The sequence below is a fragment of the Lepisma saccharinum genome, chromosome 8, assembly GCF_977018435.1.
Source record: "Lepisma saccharinum chromosome 8, izLepSacc3.1, whole genome shotgun sequence".
Taxonomy (NCBI): domain Eukaryota; kingdom Metazoa; phylum Arthropoda; class Insecta; order Zygentoma; family Lepismatidae; genus Lepisma; species Lepisma saccharinum.
In genome coordinates, this window is record NC_139236.1 from 56,186,107 (window position 1) to 56,212,289 (window position 26,183).

At 39.4% G+C, this 26,183-nt stretch overlaps 1 protein-coding gene across 1 annotated transcript in view; it reads left to right on the forward strand.

Moving 5' to 3' along the window:
- Positions 1-26,183, forward strand: part of htt (huntingtin) — a 146,881-nt gene that overhangs the window by 102,402 nt on the left and 18,296 nt on the right. The window contains exons 47-49 of the mRNA XM_083126682.1: positions 10,653-10,830; positions 17,044-17,188; positions 23,716-23,834. Coding sequence (XP_082982808.1) covers positions 10,653-10,830; positions 17,044-17,188; positions 23,716-23,834 — 442 coding nt within the window. The remainder of the gene's footprint in view (positions 1-10,652; positions 10,831-17,043; positions 17,189-23,715; positions 23,835-26,183) is intronic.

The following is a 26,183-nucleotide window of genomic DNA, read 5'->3' on the forward strand; positions in this document are numbered from 1 at the left end:
GTGATCTAGCATAGATTTGCACTCATAGGGAAATAAATCTCTATATGATGGTTGGACTCACTTTTGTGTCCAACAAAGAAATGGCCCTGGTCGACAATAATGAAATTACCCTTTATACCACAATGAAATTGCCTTGGCATATAATACTGAAATAATACTTTTGTATACAACAATGAAATAATACTTTTGTACACAACAATGAAATAGGCTTTTGTATACAACAATGAAATAATACTTTTGTACACAACAATGAAATAGGCTTTTGTATACAACAATGAAATTGACTTTTGCATACAATGATAAAATAATCCCTTACACGATCTTGACATAAATTTTTCTACCCTATGTACAAATGGGTGAATGTCACAGACCAGACAGAACCTCATCCACAAAACTTCTGACCTTTAACATATATTAATACTAGTGTTCAAAAAATGTGTAGCTTTTTCTCCTCATCTTGTACCTGTTGTACACTCCTATCCGTGTGTCTTACCCTGGATGCGCTAGAGGGATACCAATACCTCTTATGCGACTAATACAATAGCGCAGGAGCCGTACCATCGCGTACTTCTCTCCTAGGTCCTACTGATATCGGGTTTAGGAAGAAACGTAGAGCTGACGAGCAGACATCTACAGTTTCCATGGGGAAGTATCACAAGGGTACGAGGGTGGAGCCATTTGTGCGCAGTTACTCGTCTTACCAACAGACAAAGCAAGTTGTAGGGAAACGGCTGCACCCCGTCGGGATTGAGGTTGAGTCCTCGTTGAATTCAGAGGCCCCTTGGCTTGAATTAACTTCTTTGAGGTACTCTCGATGCTAACACCGGATGTAGTAGTCTGAGCTTCTCAATGTAATGACTATACACCTTATAGCTACACCTCCACAACTTCATGTTATTGACATGTTGGTTGGGTAGGTTCTTACCGCTAACACAATGAACAAGATTAAATATGTTATCCGTCACCTGATCACTACAAACTAATGGACCGAAGAAGGTGTGGAACAATTTGTGGGTCTGTCCCTCTAGAGCTTTGCTTTGGAGATGGGATTTAAGAAAAACTAAATCATACACTTTGATCACAGTCCTGTTTTGTTGTGATTCATTTACCTTATTGTTGGCTTTGTTTCGCCTTTCGGCCGTCCGGGATACAGCCATGAACAATTGCTGATCCCATTTGGTTTGTTCACCTGTAGGAATATGAAAGTGTTCCATAACGGAGTTCCTGAGTGAATTGTTTGGCCCTAACTGGGGACCATTGTCTACTATGATTCTTTGGGGAAGTGAAAAATGTACAAAACATATATCAATGAGTTTCCTCACTATTAAATTCCATGCTTACTAACCGAGTAGGAATTGTTACACCCTGGCCACCATCACCCCCAGCGAGAATAGCACAGGCTAGTTTCCCGAGGGTTGCTCATAGGGCAGAATGGCATTCATCTCGCTCTGTTGAGATTCCATTTGTCTACCCTTGGGTGTGTGACCTGGTTTGGTGAACCATTTTACCTCATCGAGTGCGTTGAGTATGGTATCCATACCTCGTGGGCTGAAGTGAACCAGGTCGGGTCTCATGTTTTGACCGTAACCCATGGTTTCTTCGAACAGCGACATGTTCATTTCTTGGCCCTTGTGCACAAATTTCGATGAGGAATCCAGAACCCTTACATTGCTATTATCATCAAGGGATAATATTTTTGCAATTAGTGAGTCATACATGGCCCAGAACCTGTGTCGGTTCTCATTGGCTAACCTGGGAACTGGTGGAGGAGTCAGAACAATGACCTTCTGAGCACCTTTCCTCTTTAGGGTGTAAATGATATCCTGGAGGTTCCGGAACACCTGGTTGGTGTCCTTCCCTCGGAGCATATCATTTGTGGATACCATTAATAACACATTTTTATGAACACACTTTTCCCTTCTCAAAGCACTGAGCAACTGCGCTGAGGTTTGTCCAGATATGCAAAGTCCGATGTGGTAATTACCATCACTGTCTCTTTGGACAGGATACCCGAATTTTCTTTGCGCAAGACGTGACAACATTGAATCACCCACTGCCTGATACTGATTTATCAGTGGAGTGTGCTTGCATGAATCTGAACATTGTGGGACAGGTTTAGGTTTGGCATCGCCCTTCCCCACGTCAGGACGTTGCCTACCTAGTTTCCCTGGTTGTGCACATTTGGATGCACCTCAGCGAGATGCTCGGAAGACCCGTGCGAGCTGGCGGAACTCTTACGCTGGAACGTTCCACCCTTTCTCCGGTCTACCTTGGTTCTGTTTGGGTACTCCTTAGGCCGGGGGCCCCTCGCAGATTTGCACATGTGAGCGTCCTCCTTTTTGGACGAACCGCTCGCTTCACCCTGACCACGACTCACATAGGTCCGGTTAATGCGAGTCATGGTTTTCCCGTAATTGGGTCGTGCTGGCCTTGCAACTTCCCTCTCAGGATATTGTGGCACTTGCACACTCTCATACCGAAGGGCCACCTCCTGAAGAGAGACGAAGGGAGCCAGGATTAACTGGTCCTTCAAGCTGCGCGGCAGCTGTTGCACAACGTGGGTGAAAACCTGGTTGTCGGCGATTTCTGGCAACGCAAGCCTAATCATTTTGACTTGGCGCCAGAAATACTTGTGCACTGATCTGTGCTGGGATGGGCTGTACCTTTCGTTGAGAGCCTTCGCAAGGGAAGAAGCTCTCCACCCATCCCCTTGGAAATATGAGAGGAACTGTCTTTTAAAATCCGAGTAGGACTTGAACTTTCGTTCGTTCCTCTTGTACCACTGCCCTGCCTCGTCCCGTAGACAGAACGAGATTATTTGGAGGGCATCCGCCAAATCTACCTCCAGGAGAGTGAGATCTCTCTCAAACTCCTGCACAAAATCTGAGGCCAGCCTGTTCCCCTGCCCGTTAAAGGTTGGGAGCTGTTTGAGATCAGCAAACCTAACCCTAGGTTTGCTCTTGTTCCTCCTCCGGTTCTTCCTCTTCCTCTGGCTGCGGACTTCGGCGTCCGAGCTTTCGGAATTGGATTCCGGGGAGTTACCAAGTGGGTGGTACTTGTTAGGGGGAGACACATAGCCACTACTCTGGTCAGAGCTTTCGTAACCCTTAGGTCTTCGTTTGGCTTTGTGCAAGGCATGGTAGACAGACACATTCCGTGCAGGTGAGACGGGCTTGGTAGCTGACATCAGCGGAAGGGCGGACTGAGTTATTCGTCTCTCCATCCCTTCCAGGCAAGCAAGAATCCTCATCAGGCTTGCATTGTCAGACCCTTGTTCTGCTGGCAGCTGCTCCTCACCAACCCTTTGTTGTGAGGAGGTGCGCTGCTCAGTGACTTGGCCCTCGGAAATGCATACATGCGAGCTGCGGCCTTCCGCCTGACAGTTCGGCATTTCCTTCCTCACTTGCTCGAGAACCCTGTTCTCGATCGTGACCATGTGGTCACTGCAAGTGAGCTCTCTGCAAATATTCTCTAGGGCATCTAACCTCCCTAGAATTTGAGCTGTGGTGGTCTGATTGTCACCGCCTTGCACTTCGCCAACGAGTTCCCTCAGTTCCGAAATCTGGCCTGACACTTGTGTAAAATCCCTTCCTAACCTTAACTCTAAGTCATTACACTGGATCTCTATTTGGTTAATTCTATTGGTGTTGGTCGCTACTTGCTTGGTTAACAATTCTGAGGTCTTCGTGGTGGCATTGTGGATGGAGTCCAGTCTGGCCTGGAATTCCGTCCTTACGGCTTCAAGTTTCCTATTTACTTCGGCCGATGTCTTGGCAAATTCCCTACCCTGAGCATCAATTTTCTGACCCTGTGCCTCAAGTTTCTGACTAACCTTTTCAGAGACTTTCGCTTGCTCCTGGAGCATTGCCACAATGAGGTCAAGTTGGGGGTTACTACTGGTACTTGCACTACCGTTGGGTGGGAACCCACGACCTGCTGGCCGTTCTAGCGACCTTGATCTGGTATTCATATTTGGGGAGTGCCGGTATTAAGTCTCATAATCTTGCGATCCGCGAGAGACAAAAGACAGACGATAGATTCAGGAGTTGGATGGCTTCGTCTACGCGGCTGGTCCAGGGATACGTGCCTCCAGATTACGTTGCCGAACAATAGGATAGGTTAACCTAACCTACTCACCCACTTTGGGCTTGATTGAACCTACGAAACTACCCTGCTATGCAACCTGGACGCACCCATCCCCGTGCAGCTCTACGCTGTCCTCCAGTGACCATTAACATGGAGGATGTCCCCAGTAGACCAGCATCCATTCCGAGGAATGATTGCTGGTTTATCATAGGGACTTTCAGCCTAGTTATTCCGGAGCGAGAGGTACGCTTCCCGGACTTACCCGCCCAAATATGAATTGATAAATCAAGATGTTGGAAAGACACATTTAATATTCGGGGTATTATTACATTTAACTATATACAAGCACTGCACAAACTTATAGGTTTGATTTTACATATGGAACCAACAAATGGGTAACAAAAACATGGTAGGCTACTTACATATTCTGCATTCACCTCATCACACCTGGGCCTTGCCACACACACACTTGTCACTCCAACTATAAATGGGGGGTTTCAATGAATTTGCACTAAAAATATAGCGTTATCTTAATGCATATGGGTATTGGCTTGCACATGAACTGTTTCAGGGAGCTGTAAGACAAAGGATGGGTCGAATAACCATGGATGTCTTTGGATACAAAACATCATGGTTTCCTGAAGGCTCATTGTCCTCACCATGTGGTTTTGAAGATTTCAGAATTTTCATGGATATTAGTTCCATGCACTTTAAGGCACTTTAAGTGCTGTAATTCGTTCATATTATACACTACTGGACTATTTCCAAGCACTTAGTAGATATTTCACATGTTGGAGTCCAATGGCTACTCCATTGTCCTCTCTCCACTGGCCTACTCAGGCCCAACAACTTGGAGCGATGTGAACTGTACTAAATCTCAACACAAAGTGGAATCAAGATGGCTTCCTCTCATGTTAAAAGCTATCTCAGACTCATTGTCTGGTAGCCACGCCCATGAGGCCATCTGATTGGTTCACAGCACCTTGGGTTACTTGCCTTCATCAAGTACCTTGAGAAGCCCAATAGATGGCAGTCTAGTCAGGGCTAGTTCCCATGACTCTCACCAGATGGCTCTGGTGCTGTGAGACCGATTGTCTTTTGTCCAAAAACATCGATTTTTTGATGTTTTTGTGGTTTGTTTGCACATATAATTGTGACTTGGAGTTATTTTCAGGGAAAGCAAGTTAATTTGTGCTTGCACAAATGTTATCCTGAAAATATCTGTATTAATAAAAAAATTGCATGAAAAGTAACATGTGCTCTCTGAATTCTACCTATCAACAAAAGGTAGTTTTTTTGATAACCAATGAATTTTGGTCTGGGGCTTATTAATTACTTAATATTTCGATGTTATATCATACTTTTACTAATTAGGCCTAATTTCTGTTAATCTTAACATATCTGGGAATGTCTATTCCTATTAATTTTACCTGGATTAAATTGGCCTTGTACTTTGGTTGGAGTGGAGTGCTGCCTGTATGTATTGGGGATGTATACCCAACCTTTGGTTGGTTATACATATCCCGGGCCCTCGGGAAAAGAAAAAGGATACGTGAAGCGGATCATTTTTCTTTACCCTTTACTACACTATACCCAAATACATACACAAAATATTTATATACACACTGAATTGTTATGACCACGCTGGTCCGAAAAGAACATATACATGAAAGAAAATAAATTTGCAATTATTCTTGCCCGTCATTTGGATATATGTTTGAGATATTGTTCTGTTCGATATATCGAACGATTTCCTAGACGGTATATACATGGTTAATATAACACACACTTAAAAGTTTTCAATAAATGATTTTAGTTATTCATGTTATAATGTCTGCTTTTTGCCGCACTGAATACAGTTTTTGTATTCGGACTGAGCTGCTTAGTAGTTTTTAGGTACGTATCTAATGTCTCTTCCCCTCATTCACTTGAGGGTGCAGTACCTTCAAAAAATGTTCACCATACACCTTGGTATGTTGTCCACATTTGATCACCTCACAATTGTTCTTCAATATCTCCTTAGGTGGAGATCGCTGTCGCCTGGCTTTGTGCACTTTGCGTTGCCATCAAATGTTTTTGCTGCTCGATTGGCCGAGCAATGCTTCGACCTGGCTGCCCATTGGGATTGTGTACAATCTGTGGAATGCACTCATTTTGTGAAGTCTGTAGGATTGTCATGGTGGTTCGTTTCTGGATGTCAATGTTCGATTACGAACCCCTGACACACTCCCTGCTTCCCCATATTGCTGGAACGCTGAAAAGATTGTCTCTAGTTCCTGGTATAATATGCTTGGGGGTCTGCTGCTGCCTATGACACCATGCACTTTTGTGTGTTTGCTCCGGGGTTTTGTGGTGACACTGAGGGGGAGTTGGAGTGATGTACTCACTGGCCCCACTTCACACGCAGGCTTTGACCTTACCCTTGTTGGTTTTTGGGTTGTTCCTCATAAACAACCCTATATGTTTGGGGGTGCTCGCATATTTCTATTACTGCTAACCCTGGTTTGGTCGAACCTAACCCATCGGTAGTGCAAATACCCAATGATTGCTAAACAATATTTTGCTTGATTGGTAGTGAGTGATCTAGCATAGATTTGCACTCATAGGGAAATAAATCTCTATATGATGGTTGGACTCACTTTTGTGTCCAACAAAGAAATGGCCCTGGTCGACAATAATGAAATTACCCTTTATACCACAATGAAATTGCCTTGGCATATAATACTGAAATAATACTTTTGTATACAACAATGAAATAATACTTTTGTACACAACAATGAAATAGGCTTTTGTATACAACAATGAAATAATACTTTTGTACACAACAATGAAATAGGCTTTTGTATACAACAATGAAATTGACTTTTGCATACAATGATAAAATAATCCCTTACACGATCTTGACATAAATTTTTCTACCCTATGTACAAATGGGTGAATGTCACAGACCAGACAGAACCTCATCCACAAAACTTCTGACCTTTAACATATATTAATACTAGTGTTCAAAAAATGTGTAGCTTTTTCTCCTCATCTTGTACCTGTTGTACACTCCTATCCGTGTGTCTTACCCTGGATGCGCTAGAGGGATACCAATACCTCTTATGCGACTAATACTATAGCGCAGGAGCCGTACCGTCGCGTACTTCTCTCCTAGGTCCTACTGATATCGGGTTTAGGAAGAAACGTAGAGCTGACGAGCAGACATCTACAGTTTCCATGGGGAAGTATCACAAGGGTACGAGGGTGGAGCCATTTGTGCGCAGTTACTCGTCTTACCAACAGACAAAGCAAGTTGTAGGGAAACGGCTGCACCCCGTCGGGATTGAGGTTGAGTCCTCGTTGAATTCAGAGGCCCCTTGGCTTGAATTAACTTCTTTGAGGTACTCTCGATGCTAACACCGGATGTAGTAGTCTGAGCTTCTCAATGTAATGACTATACACCTTATAGCTACACCTCCACAACTTCATGTTATTGACATGTTGGTTGGGTAGGTTCTTACCGCTAACACAATGAACAAGATTAAATATGTTATCCGTCACCTGATCACTACAAACTAATGGACCGAAGAAGGTGTGGAACAATTTGTGGGTCTGTCCCTCTAGAGCTTTGCTTTGGAGATGGGATTTAAGAAAAACTAAATCATACACTTTGATCACAGTCCTGTTTTGTTGTGATTCATTTACCTTATTGTTGGCTTTGTTTCGCCTTTCGGCCGTCCGGGATACAGCCATGAACAATTGCTGATCCCATTTGGTTTGTTCACCTGTAGGAATATGAAAGTGTTCCATAACGGAGTTCCTGAGTGAATTGTTTGGCCCTAACTGGGGACCATTGTCTACTATGATTCTTTGGGGAAGTGAAAAATGTACAAAACATATATCAATGAGTTTCCTCACTATTAAATTCCATGCTTACTAACCGAGTAGGAATTGTTACACCCTGGCCACCATCACCCCCAGCGAGAATAGCACAGGCTAGTTTCCCGAGGGTTGCTCATAGGGCAGAATGGCATTCATCTCGCTCTGTTGAGATTCCATTTGTCTACCCTTGGGTGTGTGACCTGGTTTGGTGAACCATTTTACCTCATCGAGTGCGTTGAGTATGGTATCCATACCTCGTGGGCTGAAGTGAACCAGGTCGGGTCTCATGTTTTGACCGTAACCCATGGTTTCTTCGAACAGCGACATGTTCATTTCTTGGCCCTTGTGCACAAATTTCGATGAGGAATCCAGAACCCTTACATTGCTATTATCATCAAGGGATAATATTTTTGCAATTAGTGAGTCATACATGGCCCAGAACCTGTGTCGGTTCTCATTGGCTAACCTGGGAACTGGTGGAGAAGTCAGAACAATGACCTTCTGAGCACCTTTCCTCTTTAGGGTGTAAATGATATCCTGGAGGTTCCGGAACACCTGGTTGGTGTCCTTCCCTCGGAGCATATCATTTGTGGATACCATTAATAACACATTTTTATGAACACACTTTTCCCTTCTCAAAGCACTGAGCAACTGCGCTGAGGTTTGTCCAGATATGCAAAGTCCGATGTGGTAATTACCATCACTGTCTCTTTGGATAGGATACCCGAACGTCGGGCCGATATGCCAAAGTGCTTAGCCCGAACCAGAAGTTGAACCGAAATGAGTTTCAGTCGCGATCCCTGGTGGCAGGAAATGAGAGTGGTTCCATTCTCTCAACTTATAAAACCACAGGTGGCACACCTGCTATTGAAATATATTGTCCCCAGAAGTAGTAGTAGAGTAGTAAAAGTGATAATGAAAATGTAATAATAATAATAATAATATCGCTCTCTTCACGAAAACAGTCCAGTGAAGATCGAAGCTTCCCCTTGCCTCCTCCACATCCCTGGCCCTCCAGGTTTGCCACACTTCTTCTACGCTTCACAGTTGACACATTGCGCGTTGTACAGTCACGGACAGTACGTATGCGGTTGATTGTGCCTTCCGTGGTGTATTGTGTAAGGATTATTCCTTGCTTATTGGCAACACTGTAGGTGAGTGACGTAATCTTTTCTGGACTGTTTCCGTGGCGTTAGCTTTAGTAATAATCAGTTTTATAACAACAATAACGGGCGATTTTCAAATGCCGTACAAATTTCACAAACAAAATTACTAATGTACTCGGAACCTTTGATCGTTAGTTTTCTGTATACACTTGTATTATCCAACCTCGGAGCGCTCCGGAGTCGCTCCGGAGCGGAGTGGCAAGTTCTTAGAATTTCGCTCCTCGCTCCGGAGCGGAGCATCACAAGGTATCGCTCCGCTCCGGAGCGGAGTGAACCGTTTCCTAAAATTTTGCTCCTCGCTCCGGAGCGGAGTGAGAAATTTTCCAACTTCCTCTGCTCCGATCCGGAGCGGAGCGTGTCAAGGTAGCGCTCCGCTCCGGAGCGGAGTGAACCATTTTCTAAAATTTCGCTCCTCGCTCCGGAGCGGAGCGAGAAATTTTGCGATTCCCGCTGCTCTGCTCCGGAGCAGAGAGGAATAAGACATCGCTCCGCTCCGGAGCGGAGCGAACCATTTCTTAGAATCTCGCTCCTCGCTCCGGAGCGTTGGCAACAGTCGGAGCGTTGATCCGCTCCGCTCCGAAACCCTGGAATTGCATGCATGTGTAGGTAGGGATCACACATTATCGATCTTGGCAGTAGTGGAGGTGATGTCAGCACCATAAGTGCATATTGATGAGAGTCTGGATGAACCCCAGAGCTGCTGCTTTTATGTAGCAACATTAATGGCAAAAAATACCCCCTAAGGTCACTCATCCTGGAAATCGTACCTAGGCTTCTCATGTGGCAGTTGGTCACCATATTGACTGGAAGACTGTGACTGATTTTTTTAAAGTGTGAATATCAAACAGTGTCATATAAGTGGTATCCGTTTGCACAGTATGTGTCCGGTGGTATATGTAGAACCAGTTGGACTATATGAGTTACAGTAGGTAAGTTGATGCGGTGACAGAATTGACTATACACATGGCTAAGAAACTTATGCATGAAAATGCATAATTCAGAAATTTTTTAAAGGTAAAAATGGGAAAATTTTAAATCCAGGAATGTAAATTGGGGTTTGTACTTGTCAACCAATTAACTTGACATGTTTTTCCATCAGCCATTCTAAGCAACAGATTAGCAGCCTAGTTCATAGTTGATTTTTCATGCTAATGCGACACTTGTATTCTTGTCCTCCATCTCGCTCTTTCATCTGCTTCACATTTGTTACCATTTTTTTTAAGGATTCTAGCGAGAGCTACACAATTCTGCTATGCATAACCATACAGACAAACACTACTCGCTATAAAATAAAATCATTTCTGTTACAAAGAACATTTATTGAAACTTTGTTATATGCAGTTGAGACTGTGGTTATGTTATAAGTTATGTAATTAATATATATAACTTATTTATATACTTATTTCAAGACCAGTTAGGTTAAGATAATTATGCAGAATAATATCAAATTGATATGCCACTGTATCCAGAATTTGTTATGGTAAATACAGAATCCTATGCATATAAATTGAATATGGTGTTCCTTTTTCTTCACAGACCTAGTAACCAGAGTGAAGAGCATGTACTAGTCATGTGGAGCCTGGTTTTCTTCCTTCTAGAAAATGTAGAGGAGGAAATGAATGAAACAGACGTTGCTCCTTCAGTTCTGCAGTTGGTGCTCGGATTGGTGGCTTCTTCTAGTCTTCCCTCTAATCTACATCTTTCCTTGCTGCAGGTAAAAATACTTCTGTTCATTAGTAATTGCTTTGAGTTTATAGTATGAAGCCCCCACACTTTTTTTTTCCAGACTAGGAAATATTCTTTGCAACTAATGACTGTAACCAGCATGCTTGTATTTATTTAGTCAAGAGAAAAGTATGGTATGAGATATTACATGAAATGTGTATTTCTTTTTTGCATAGGTTTGCAGGGTCAATTTGAATTGGAATCTTGACATTTCTTCGAACCCACAGCATCTTCATTACAAGGCAGTAGCTTAACCATTATGCTGTTAGACCAAACAGTTGAAAGAGCTGGGATTCAAAAACCGTAACTGAATTTACAGATAAAGAACGGAATGTTTTATTTTGATGGCAGTGGGTTCAACTTCTCTCGTGAAGCTTTCTCAACCGAAACTTTTTCCAACAATCTTGTGTGTGTACACAAGTCAACAATGCTATATTCTAATAAGAAAATATGACTGATTGTCATGTGCATTTTCTTTAAAATAAAAGGTTTACTTACGAGCAAGTGATGATGTGAAAGATGCAGTCGTTTGGCATTCTTAAATTCGATACATTTTGCTCTTTATATGGTTATGTGTATACCGATTGATGTACATATGATCATTATGATCGCTTTGGGAAACCTCATGGTTTATTGTTGTTATAACATTTGTCTGAAATTAATTCAGCACACAGTTTGTAAAATATAATAAACAGATCCTTATCACACGTTCTTTTGTTGATCAAATACAGTTGGGAGTGATGATTGTTGCTCGGGAATTTTGAACGTGCTGTTTACTGGCAGTAAAGGGGGAGTGAAGAAGAAAGACACTCGAAGAGATGGATGCCGAAGCATTGCAGGAAATACGTGTGGACATACCTTTTAACTCAGGAGCTGTCTGGCTTTGAAAGTGTCATCAGCCCAACAAATTTGATATCAGGAATACTGGGAACACCTTTAATTTGGAGAGGTGGGACAGTATATGTGAGTTTTGGTATCGAAATACAGTACATACCGAACGTGAAGCCTTTGGTTCACCATGTACGAAACCTGAGTGGAAGGTAAGACATTTTTCAACCTTTGAATAAAGGAAGCGACTTCGCTTGTGTCGTGTCGTTAAGAACCAAGCTTCGAGAGTTGACAGCTAGTGATAAATTGTTTGCCAGTTAATGATCAGTATTAAAAAATGTTGGTTGTTTATGGTTTCCCACCAAATATATAGGAATCGACACCATATTGCTTTGGCTACAGCTGTCAGTTTGGAGTGTATGTCACGCTAATATTCAAGTAGCGACACAGCAAAATAAACTCATTGAAATTCACTCCTTTGCTTGTAGGATCAAATGATCATCGTGAAGTGGGGAGAAACGTAAGGAAGGAAGTAGTCTGTTTTGGAACTTGTTCGGTTCAACTAAATGCTAAAATATGCAATCTCATGAGAGATTTGTCATACTATAAAGGAATCGGGATTGTATATACATACATAGGAAATAATAGAAATACATTTTGAAATCCTTTAATGTATTTGAAATGTACAAACATGATAAGCTGTTCGCTCGCATGTACCTGAACTGTGATTACAGTAGGTTTGTTCATGAGACAAGGCACTTGAACTTTAATATAAAATACTGGTTTTTTTTTTAGTACAATATGGTAATACATTCGGTGTTACATTTAATATGTGTAAGTACGAATTTTATTTGAGCAAGAAAGTAAGACATACAGTTTCAAGAACTTGTTTACAATAAAGGAAAAAATTTAGACGTTACCTTTACTTGGATCAACGAAAGTCGTTAATACTACAAATTGTGAAATTTCATTTTGAAAGATTTATAAATAAACATATTGGTCTGTGAAACAAAAATGTTCTCATGTTTGCATGAATATTTCAAGGTATTTCACCACTAGTGTCCCATATTTTGTATACTAATGTTTATTTCCTTGCAGGTGGGGGAATTTCATATGCATATCAAACAGCATATCAAACTTGAATTGTTTGTGGGATTAAAGAGTCTATCGTAAAGTTACAGGACTAATTTAATGGAATGGGAAAGGGGATATGTTGATCTGTAAATTGAAGTGGAACTAGTACAGTGGTTTGGATTTTTTTTTCTTTCTTTCTAAAAAAGATTTGTGGACCTCTAAACCACGCTTTGTGCGATGCTGGATGGGAGTGACATATCCAATATGGTGTGGGCAATTTGGTAATTGTGGAAGTCTGGCTTGTTGTGTTGGGGTTTTGCAATCTGGTTGGTACAGAGGATCATCGCACTTGTAGCCTAAGGTTGGCAATAAAAACGAAAAAAGCTTTGTTTGTACCATGGTAATGTTGATAAGCAATACATCATTTTGAATTACTCATGTGAAACAAGAACTAGATGCTACGGAATAAGTTGCAAGAAAATGTTCAATTCGGGTACAGTTCAGATAAGTGTATTTTGTGATAATACCTATTTCATACACATTCGAGTGAAGTAACAGGTTAAGTCAGGTTATACCTTGAACGGAATTATGTCCAAACTGGTCACCGGCCTTATGTTAAAACCCTAGCTTTCCATATAATCTTCATCGGTCCTTACAGCAGGTAAAAGACATTGCTGTGTGTTTGTTCCAACTTCTATTTCATTCTTTATTTGCATTGCCACAATTAACCTAGAGGAGTTAAAAGTGCCATAAAATATGCAAAATAGAAATGTCCAAGCTGGTAGGTTGTCGAGGAAGATTGAGACATGATCCCAGCATTGCCAGATGGCTTCTTTCATTTTCCCTACCTGTTACGGATATTGATGCTCATTAATCACATCTATGCAAATTATCAGATGAATATTCTTTGTTGTCATTATTTGACTGAACTTATATACAGCTGTGCTCTACCACGCGACTGCCAGATGATCTAATTAATGTGGTGTTCATACTGTGATTGTACTGTTAGAGATTTTGATGTCCAGAATGTATTGAAATGGATAATGAAATGACAGAAAAATTTTACTGAATGATAGAAGTGGGTTAATTCAAATAGATTTTGGAAGTGTGCATATTTTGATTGATGGAAAATTGTAGTTAATGCTACAATCCACGGAAATCTTTAAGCCAAAGTTATGTCATGGTATGTGAAAGGTTTAAAACACAAGTGGCGTAACTTTTTTTTTTGTGGAAATGGAGTTGCATGTATAACTTAGAACTGTAAAGCATCGACATTTCAGTGCTAGAAGTAAATATCTCCTAAATTTCAAATTCTTGCTTCTAGATGCACCACTATGTTTTTGCTTCAACAGTGTACTAAGTTATGATAACACCGCTCTGTAATTTGAATTTTTTTTTTTTTTTTTTTTTTTTTTTTATGTCTTCGTTTCGAATGTCGTTTTCCCCTAATTTTGGGGCGCTGATTCCAAATATGTAAGCAGCTTTCTTCTATCACGTCCAGATTGTTGAAAAAAATTGAAAACAAAATTTGCATATTGAACCATTACCGACATATATTTATACCCTTCTACAAGATCATTGCCATGCTTAAAAACATGGTGTATATTATAATTATGTAATTGTAAACACAATGTACATACAGCTCACAAGAACTACCAAAAAGTGATCTTATTTACAGTGACCTCACTTATTTTACAGGCAGGAATTTTCGTCTTTTTGAACTTCTTCCATATGCATGAGAAGTACTTTCCCTTCTCAGGGACCAACAGCAGTCTGCCATCATGTACATAGTCCAACCATGGGATCTTCTTTTCATGTCTGTCAAATCCTGATGGAAACGTTCACCCTGTTCCTCGCTGTTGAATTCTAGACAGGTATCTGGAAAATACATAGTCAATGTGAGCATGTAGGAAGTGTAACTTGAAACTCATGTTACAACCTAGTTTTCTCAAATTTTCCAACATGGTGTTCACAATGGTTTTGTAAGCTGGACTCCTTCTGTTTCCTAGGAAGTTTTTTACATCTTTGTAGCTCTTCCAGGCTTGCTTTTCCGTTTGGCTCATTGTATCCTCAAAATTGGGGTCACACATTAAGTTCCTGATCTGAGGTCCAGTACAAACACCTGCTTTCAGCTTATCTAGGGTCATTCTCTGATAAACACTCACTGTCCTTATCTAGGGCACGTACAAACTGGCTCATGATACCCAATTTAATGTGTAGAGGAGGGAGAAGAACTTTTGTGGGTTTCACAAGGGGCACATACATAACATTCTTTGTTCCGGGTGTCAAGTATCCTCTGGTTGGCCACTCCCGCCTTTGCCAGTGATTTTGTCTGTCTTGACTATTCCACTCGCACAGGAAACAGTGCATTTTTGTGTATCCCATTTGTAGTCCCATTAAAAGGTTGATAACTTTGAAGTCACCACATACAACCCACCCATACTCTGAGTACTTCACACACTGCAATAGAACCTGCAAACTTTCATATGATTATTTCAAAGTAATAGAATAAGCAACTGGTACAGATCCAAGAACATTGCCATTGTGGAGTAAAACACCTTTCAGGCTGGTTACAGAAGAATCTATGAAAAGCCTCATTCAGAAGTTACATACTTCACACCAAGCCACGTTACAAGTTTCTGTATGTCATTGCAGAAGATCATAGACCTTTCTTTTGAAAATAAAGAAACTATTTCTTGTTCCCGGGATCTGTAACATGAAATTTTAGTGCCAGGTAACAATAAATGTCTGTCTTTCAGTACAGAATAACAGTTCAGAACTTTCCTTTGGTAACGCAAGATCACGTACCAAGTCATTCAGTGCGGTCTGACTAAATAAGTGTGGGGTATTATCACTTGTTCTGATCCACTGATGTCCGTTGTATCGCTTACAACTTCCTTTCGAGGCGATGTACAGCTTGAAGATGGACGAGAAGGAATAGGTAGACTTTCGTCATGTTTGATTAGTCTCACTGCAGATCGCAAATGTTGATACACTGTCACTTTTGTTCTTGGCACTGAAACATTGCACTTGAACTTGTCAAAAATAACAGTCATCAGTATGGTTTGTTTCCTCCATACCATTGGCAGAACAAAATAGAATTTCTCTCCTTGTCCGTTCATCCAGAACCTCAAACCTTCCACACAAGTCTTACATACTTTCTGGGGTGCCTGTGGTTTATTTTCATCGCCAAGCACAAGTCCAAAATATGCAAGGTAGGCTTCTTTGACGAATGGCGTTATCTTTTGTCTTTGTTTACACAACATGTACTTCCCACATATGTAACAAAAAGTGTTCGGGTCGTTCACAATTTAACTCTAAACACTCTCCATGCCCTCCTATGGTATATAAACGGAACTTTTATGAAACACAAATTCCTGATTTTCTCAAAAACCTGACGTGATAGGAAAAAACGGATTGCACCCTTGAACTCAGCGTGAAAATTCCATTTAGGAACACTCATTCATTTGAAAACCTCATTTTTGCTGCAGAGCAGTGTAATGTGCCTCAAAACTGTCTAATGGAGTTATGCCACTTGTGCTCTTAACTCCTCTATATGTTTGTAAACCAAGTCAATAAACTTTTTATTGTCCACTATTTTCACTTGGATAATACAAGAAGCCAAGTATAAATAGCACACAGCACTAAAAATCAAAATAATTGGTTCGAATCAGTGGTCAGTGAAACACAGCTGTGTATGCCAGAGTATATCTGCTTCAACTTGACCACCCACACTTGTTTACTCATTTACTTGTTGTTATACTATTTTCTGACCTGTACACCAGTGTAAAATTTTGGCCAAGAACCAGATCCAGTTTGACTTTACTCAAAAATGTCATAGCGATACATCCTGGTTTTAAAACAAAACACTGATTTTAGGAAAAAGAAGCTCAAGAAAAATCATGATATTTAACTTTTTTAGTTAAGATTTAGCATTATTCCTTAATATGCAAATATTTATATGAATTGAAAATTTAGCAATTCATGGATTGTTGTATTTGTGTTCACATGCAAAATGAAATCTGTAAATCAAATAAATTATTTATATATGAGAGAGGTTGATCTAAGAAGTTAATATTTCATACCACATTTCAACATTGTAACATTAATTCAGACAATAGCCACAATACATATCTTTATTAATTTTCCAACTTGTAGAATCGAAAGGTAAGTAAAACTCATGGCAAATGGCACTGATCATGTAGTTGCTCCAGTTTGTAGATGAGTAAATGGCTGGCCAATCCATTAATGTTAATATGTGGATAAGTCAAGAACCTAACATAATGTTCATCTCTTTCAGGGCTTGGAAAGGCTGGTTGTGACAAAGTCGATTGGTGGTAAGGTGTGTGACCAAGTGACCAAACTGGCTGTGGAGAGACTCCGGCATCCGAATCCCAATGTGTCACTTCCTGCACTTCAGCTTCTACTGTCATGCATGTATATAGGTGAGTGTTCAATAATGGCTGTTATAATTTAAATGGAAAACTATGAACTCTGTATATTAGATTCATTGTTTCATGACAGTTCCATTCCTAGCACAGTGTTATTTGGGACAGATTAATCGATACTCTATTGTCGGCATTGGCCAATATAGGCATATCAGTGAATTGGTGTATCAGTAAAATTACTAGAGCTGAGCCGATACCAGCCAATATTTTCCTGGCTTTTTGGTCTTTCACAGGCCGCGCAACATTTTCACGGAGTCTAAGTAACCTGGAAATTATGCAAAATTCAAACTTTCTTTTTACTTTGCACCAATTTTTGCACGAAAAACTGTATTTTGTGATTACATAACATCTACAGGGTGGCAACAAACCTGGAAAACCGGGAAAAGTCAGGGAATTTGAGGTGTCAAAAAAAGTCAGGGAAATGTCAGGGAATTTCATCTTCACTGATTTTTTTTTTTTTATTTATTTATTTAAATATTTCGTTATGGAACTCTGCACGAGAACAGGAAATCTCGTTCGTAAGTTTCGGCCTCAACTTTTAGGCCCCTTTTATGCGCAACACAACCACAGCGCCAGAAACCAGTGATGGCAGGAGGAGAGAGAGAGAAAAATTTCTCTCGCCCGGGCTTCTCGGTGGGAAATTTGAATTCGAACACTCTTTGGAGGAAAATTGTTATAACTCGAGCACTATGGGAGCAATCTACTTCGGATAACTTTGTTTTGCAGCTAAAACATCAGCGCATGCAACCGTGTACAATTCAGAACACCGGACCGAAAGGGGGGGGGGGAGTCCCCCGAATTTTAATGGAAAAAAACATAAAAATCAGGTGTTTGCCACCTCTTATCCCGCTATTTTGGGCAGAAGGTGCGAACTTTAGTATTCTTTTCAAGGAATGGACATTTCTCAAGAGAATGAAACATGTTTTATGTTCTTGGCTGCCATACAAGTTGAATAGTAAGCCAAAATCTGATTATTATTTTTTTACGAAAAATAGGTAATTTAGCATTTTTGGAGGAAAATTGTTATAACTCGGACACTATGGGAGCAATCTACTTCGGATAAGTTTTGTTTTGCAGCTAAAACATCAGAGCATGCAATCGTGTACAATTCAGAACGCCAAACCGAGGAAGGGGGGTTTGGGGGTCGTGATCCCCGAATTTCAATGGAAGAAAACATACAAATCTGGAGTTTGCCCCCTCTTCTGCCACTATTTTGGGGAGAAGGCGCTAACTTTAGTATTCTTTTCAAAGAATGGACATATCTCAAGAGAATGAAACATGTTTCATGTTCTTGGGTGCCATACAAGTTGAATAATAAAACATTTTTTTTTTTTTTTTTTTTTACGAAAAAAAGGGTAATTTGTATTTTTGAAGGAAAATTGTTATAACTCGGGCGCTATGGGAGCAATCTACTTCGGATAAGTTTTGTTTTGCAACTAAAACATCATAGCATGAAACTGTGTACAATTCAGAACGCCGAACCGAGGAAGGGGGTTTGGAGGCGTGACCACCAAATTTCAATGAAAAAAAAAAGCAACATAAAAATCTGGAGTTTGCCTTCTCTTCTCCCGCTATTTTGGAAAGAAGGCGCAAACTTTAGTATTCTCTTCAAAGAATGGACGTTTCCGAAGAGATTGAAACATGTTTCATGTTCCTGGGTGCCATACAAGTTGAATAATGAGTCAAAATGTGAAACTCTGTTCGGAAATGTGGCATGGAGAGGGGGGGGGGAGGTTGGTCATCAATATGAGTTTCCCAGGCTTGCTCCAGACCTGTGTCAGAGTTTCCACCCAAACATAAGAGTATGAAGATCCAAGAAGCACATTCATTTCGTAATCAACATACCATCGGGGGAGTAAAGGTTAAGCCTCTAAATATTACGTGGAAAATGCATTGAATTATCATTTTTTCTTGTCCGTATGGGAGTAGTAAGGGGACTTCTCAACAGACGGAGGGGATAAGAGCGGGTGGCACCGTCCGATAGTTGTCGGACGTCGTAGTAAGGCATTTTGTTTAGCAAACTGAAGGAACATGGGAAAAAATAGGTTCTATTGATACATACGATTTTTGTCGAATATCGCCACTCGACAAATTATCTCACTACAACATGCGACAGAAATTGCATGGACTTGCAACATCCAACAAAAATCATATGCATAAACATGAAGAGCTTTAGACTGCATATATGCTGCTGGAATTTTATTACTCTTCTGGCTCACTTCACCTTATTTAATGTAACAGTGCTTACGAAGGTTTTCTTTCATCATCCTGATGTATTACTGGTTTCGCACAAGTTAACATATGTTTACAATGACATTGCACTATTAGATATCAAGAAGAATCCAACTAAACGGGATATATATTGAATACTATCACGAAAAAGTGAAACATAAATCTGCATTGGTGAACGTTATAAAAATTGGTGACAAGTGCATGCTCCCAACGTCAAATTTACTGCAACACTAGTATTGCAATCAAATTAACGCCACTCTCTGTCCTGTCTGTTTAAACTCGTGAGGGATGGTCATTAATCTCTCACTGAGTAAGGTTAATGTCCAATATTATGAAATAAAATACTAATAATAAATACGTAAATATTTTAATATCATATTTACTCGAATCATTCAATCATAAAAACAAATCACTTTCTTCAAGAATTGACTTTTCTCTGCCAGCCCTGCTAAATTTTCACTTTCCATCTACTGATTTATACGAGGGGTGGCCAGAAAGTAATTTCCGATTAGTAGGGACATTGATTTTTCGCAAACGCCAAAACCGTGAAAAATGGTAATTGCTGCGTAGTTATGTTTAGGAATGTGCAGTGATGTCTGAACACATTTTTGGCCCCTTCAAAATATCGAAATAATGCGAATTTGGCATAAAATGCGAATTGTCGGCATTTTTAGCATTTTTTTTAAAGAAATGTCCTAATGCAATGAAAAATTCTATGAAATCCAACATTCTTGTCTTTTCTAGGCCATGTTTGTGTACATAGAACATGCAAGTTTTTCAACATTTTACTCAAGAGTAAACTATAGAGTTATACATACATGGAATAATTCCGACAGCCCACGATTTTTTCAACTTCTATCAAAACCATTTGCATCACAGAGCAAAGTGACAGGGTTTTAACAGGAGATCGAGTTCGTATCTACCGTCACACGGGAGCCACATCTTTGTATTTGTCGCACGAGATGTGTTTTGAATTACCAAGCTAAGTGCACACCATCGGCATTTGTCGAGCGAGTAATAATGGAGCTCAGTCATTAAGGCGTCTGACTACTATGCGAGAGAACCAGGGTCGATCCCCTGTGGGGGAGAACCAGGATGTTTTCCACCTATTCAAACTGCTCCGGCACCCACCCAGCATACGAAGCTGGTACCTTGAGGAAACTTTGAGGGATAAAGGTAGCCAGGAGCATGGTGCTGATCACATCATCCCCACCTTCAGCCGTGATCAAGAAAGTGTGGGGCCCTAACTCCACACCCCTATACACCTTCATGGCAAAGTGCAGGGGAGCACTTTACTTTTACTTCCTCAAACATCTGTTCCAACATATCAAATACGTACACCATGTGACCTACAAAGAATAGTTTAAAAGCACAATGGAGTATTAAGTTTCGGTATATTTGGGAGATAAAAAATGTTCTAAAACAGAAACGTGAATTTTGGGAAACGTAACACTAACAAGTCAAAAAAAGATAATGCCAATTTTTGGTGCCATATTATATCGGTATCTGTCACGTGAGATTGATTTTAATTTTTTGGGTGCGTCGCCACTTATGGTCATTATGCACCCTTCAGTATATACCGGGAAAATTCCATTATCTAAAATTCTTACCTTAAAATTAAAAAAGGGGTATGGAAAATAACTTTTCCAAAATAACTTTCAAGATATCAAACTCTCACGAAGAGGCGTAAGCCATGTGACTTACAATTTGAAGCAGTAGTTTTAAAACACCATGAAGGAATAATTTCAGATATTTGCCAGAAAAAGCACTAAAATGAAAATGTGAATTTTGGGGAAAATAACACAGTATAGTTAAAAAAATTTAACAAATAAGAAAATACACCAATTTGAAAAAAAATATCAAAATATCGAAGTCCCTACCGATTAGGCATAAATAAAACAAGAATATCAGTTGTAATTTATTGCATTAGTAACCTAATTTTCGGCATAATCACCACCATTGTTGTGTCATTTGTCGTAGCATGGCACTAAATTTTGTATGCCCACCATGGTATATGTGTCTGACAGCAAAGACTGGAACTATCTCTACCGCAGTGTAGCTGTCAAATCCTTGCCCTGCCAGAAACCTCTTCAGTTAAACAAAGACGTGAAAGTCAGTACATTCAAGACCAGGGCTGTTGAGGGAGTGGTCCAAGCTATCTCACCTGAAGTGATGCAAAGGGACCGTGTGTACTCATCTGTATGGGGTTGTGCACATTCGAATTTCCTTCCATGAATTGTCTGCACCATCGTCTGACCATACTATCACTCACGATGTCCGGTCTGCACACCTCACACGATTGCTGGTGGCTCACACGATTGCTGGTGGCTCACACGATTGCTGGTGGCTCTGTGCCAAATTCTGAGCGTGCAATGTAGGCTACATCGCAGTCGGTGGAAGACTGTATGAGAGCTGCAATTTTTAACCTAGAACTGTCCTAAAACGGCTGCATTGCAACTGTACCAGATTACAGCTACATGCCACTCCTTCCTGCCTGCATGTGTGTGTGTCGCTCTTCGACCACTAGTGCTGCGTATAGGCACCATTGGCACTTTTTTCAGGATGCCCCTCGTATATGAATTTTAAGAAGCTTTTATTATTAGAGTGTTCCTGTTTTAATGTGTGGTTAGCTAAATCAGGTACCTATACAATGCAATTCTATAAATTCCTTGCGTTAAATTTCTAATACCTACATACCCTTTTCGTCAGCATTAATGGTATAACTGCATGTTGTTAGTTTCACAGTACTTCACTTGGATATACTGTACTGAAGCAGAAATCCCATTGATAATGTAAGGAAATATGATACTTTATTTTGTTCGATTCAATTGTTTCACTTGTATGCAAGAGTGAAGTTGTTTGCTTTACAGAGAAGAGAGAAGTAGCTTTATGCATTGAAAAATGAGTCCGCACTCATGGTTCTTGCAAGCAGAGGGTTCCAAACTTCAGTGGAAATATCAACATATAATACCGAGAATGTATATGGAGACTGATAAATTACAAATTGTATTTCTTAATCAATCACTCTTCACTCTTATCTCATTTAGTCGTAACTTTAAAAATAATCAAGTAATTTATTTTAAACTTACTGCGTATGACAAAATTCCATAATCCTTCCCTAGCTTGTGAATTGTAATAATTTTCCAAATTCAATATTTTGCAGTTTGAATTCAAATCATAGAGAATAGAGAAATTAAGTCAATTTCATAGAAGATAATATTGGTACTTAGCAAAACCATACGTGGATCTGTATGAGTTTATTATTTCCATTTGCAAAAACATCGATTTAGTTTAGTTTGTAATTGTCAGGGAAAAATGTAAATTTTGTCCTGGAAAACCTGGAAAAGTCAGGGAATTTAATTTCTGCTTGTTTGTAGCCACCCTGATCTATTTTAATATTCTGATGTAATTCTTGAATATTCTAAATCAAATTCCTTGGTAAATTGATGCATATAATTTGAGAAGAATATTTGCACACCAATATTGATCAATATTTTGAACAAATTTTAATTATTGAAATTTTCAAGTATCTGTATCGGAATCGGTGTGTATGGGTGAGCGTATCGGTCGGTATCAGTTCAAGGTGGTATCTGCTCAGCCCTAAAAATTACCAATAATATTACTGATCCGATGATATATCTGAAAGTATCTTACAATTTAGTGCAATATTGTGCGATTTTGTTGTATTTTTTATGGATGTAAATTTCCAATCTGTACTTTATTTTTAAGTAAATGTCTACATATTCATCATCTTTTTACATTGCAGAAGTTTGATTCATCTGGTAATGTACATTTATTAAGAAGGTCGGTCAATGAGTCATTTGGAATTTTATATTTGATCTGTAGAATATCGGTTATCAGTATCATTATCTGTGCATTCCTAATTTATAGATATATCAGATCAGTAAAGTTATCAGTAATTTTACTGATAAATTGATACATAAATATTATATAAATTGATAATGATAGAACTGATTAATCTGTCACATCCCTAATTTTTAGTCTTTATGATAATTGGCAATGGGAGTAGCTTTAGATGAACCTACACCATTTTTCTTTCTGATATATCATAATTGTTGAGAACCTTCTCTTCCATTTAAATTTGGTGTCGTGTACAAGAATATAATAATTTTTTTGAAAATATTTTTATTGAACACTGCTGGATTTTTTAGAATGAAGAAATCAAATTAAGATAGTTAAAGAAATGCCTAGATTTAATTTTGTTAAGAAATTTCTGTAATATGATATTATGTCTCCCATGTGAATGAATACTAGTTTCTACTCAATTTTAGGTCAATCCCAAGAACTTCAAGAGAAGACTGAAGGTGAAAGTGGGGACAAGGGACTTGATCCTGAACTCTTGATGCAGGCAATGGAAAGGACATCTGCGCTGTTTGATAGGTTAGTATCAGTAACTCTGATTGATATGTTACCCTCACATTGGGTGACCAGACGTCCTCTTTTGTCCAGACATGTCCTACTTTTTATGTGTCTGTCCGACATCTGGGCAGATTTTTTAGAAATCTGTAAATGTCCTCCTTTTTTTGAAAGTGTATAACATCGACCATAGCAAATGTGCTGCCTAGAGAATGCTTCCATATGTAACGATCATTGTTTAAGGCATATCACTTAGGGTGCGTTTAGTATTCAAGCAATGCTCACCTAACATCTGGGAGCTCAAACACGATCACTTTCCCGACTGAGTCATTAATAGGGTGCAGATTTATAGGCACTAGAAACCTCTGAAATAGGCACTTTAAAAGGCACTGTAAAGGATGAAAAGGTATGAAAATAGGCATTTAAAATGCACCCTAAAATTAAAAAAAATACATTAAAATAGACAATGAACGTGAACTTATTTCAATTCTCTTCTTACAATGCACAGACTGTATTAGCACTTCAGTTTATACATAAAAGTGTGATTAACAAACTATTAATATTAATACTCTTGATCAAAATTCACATTTGCAGGGAAAGTAATTTCACAAAAACAGCTTGTGCAAACGACTGTGCGAATTTGAACAAATGATGAAAAAACAATTTCCACAGTTGTAACAGAAAATATTTTGAAACAGTGTTCCAATTGAGACCCTTAAATCTGGTAAATACCAGATTTCAGTCAGTACAACATGAACAAAGCCTTACATTCAATCTAAGGAAACCCAAAGGCATGTAAAAAAAAAAAAAAAAAAGGCTGAAGTATGCAAAAATTGCAGAATAGTGATTTTTGGCCACGATTAATCAAAATAGGAACTATAAAAAATGCATTTTAGGACTAGAAACACCATGAAACGAATTTTAAACATTAAAATCTATGTTTTACTACAAAGGAATATAAAAGGCAAAATGCAAAATTCCACACCCTAATCATTAGTATTATTCTAACTTGTTGCTTCACCCTCTGAGACTGCTGGAATGCATGTAGTCTGTGCAGTTCCTTTTCGGTTGATTGATTTGGTTTATTTTACTTCACTTTTCTGCCACTTTTGGCTAATTGCGAAGATGGGTATGAGCGATGATATGATGATTTTGATGAATGGGCACTCACAAAGAACACTTACACCCAGTCTGGGCCTCGAATCGGGGACCGCTGGCGTTGTGATGTGGTGTGCTAACCACTCCACCACGGGAGTTGGCCAGTTCCTTTTCGAGTTATACATACACGATAGTGAGAATTTTGATTATTAAGTAATATTTACTTTTATGAAATAATGAAGCGAAAGTGTAAATTCAACAATTATCTTGCATGAAAATATCCAGGACATCACCTGAAAAAGTCTCTGTAAGCAAAGTGTTGGTAAGAATTTTTTATATTGATTAAATTATGAGTAATGCCAAATGTGTTGCCTTTTTTTGAGGTGTCCTCTTTTTTATGACTTTGTCCTCCTTTTTTGCCTGCTCTGTCCTCTTTTTTGAATGTGTGTGTCTGGTCACCCTACCCTCACATCTCAGATGAATTTAATTAATGTAATTTTTTAATGAATTGTTGGTGCAGTTGCACCACTTCAATTCACCTGAAAGAACAATTTAGTACTATTCAACTTTTTATGGGAGGTTAGAAATTTGGGAAAATCATCACCTGAAGTGTTTCAGCAGAACTTAGTCCACCTCCAAATCTCATGAATTAACAATATACCAGGTGGTTATAATTAAAGTGACGGTGTTCAGAGTGGTACAGCACGGGCTGTAATGAGAGTAGCAGTCTGAAACTTCGTAGATATGCTAATGAAGCAATGTGCTCGCGAATTATGCCAAAAAAAAATAGTTCCAATTCTCGCCACCAGGGTAAAAAACGGCGCTGTAAGCAGTCAAAACGTGGAATTTTCCATAACTCTGACGTCAAAGTCGGTGAAATTGCCTAACCATTGTGTGAGCTCCCTGGTTGTTGTTGGTGACGCTTGTTGCTTTTTCCTTTAGTAATGTTCATGTAATTCGAATAGTGAAATTGTAGCGATATTTTATTACAAAGAGTATTGTTTTCTGCGATTTATAGTGTTTTTCCTGTAACTATACCAAGTTTTTGACTGCTTACAGCGCCATTTTTTACCCTGGTGGCGAGAATTGGAACTATTTTTTTTTTTTTTTTTCATAATTCGCGAGCGCATTGCTTCATTAGCATATCTACGAAGTTTCAGACTGCTACTCTCATTACAGCCCGTGTTGTACCACTCTGAACACCGTCACTTTAATTATAACCACCTGATACTTAGTTTATAAAGAAGCATATTTCTTTCTTTCTCTCTCTCTCTCTCTCTCTCTC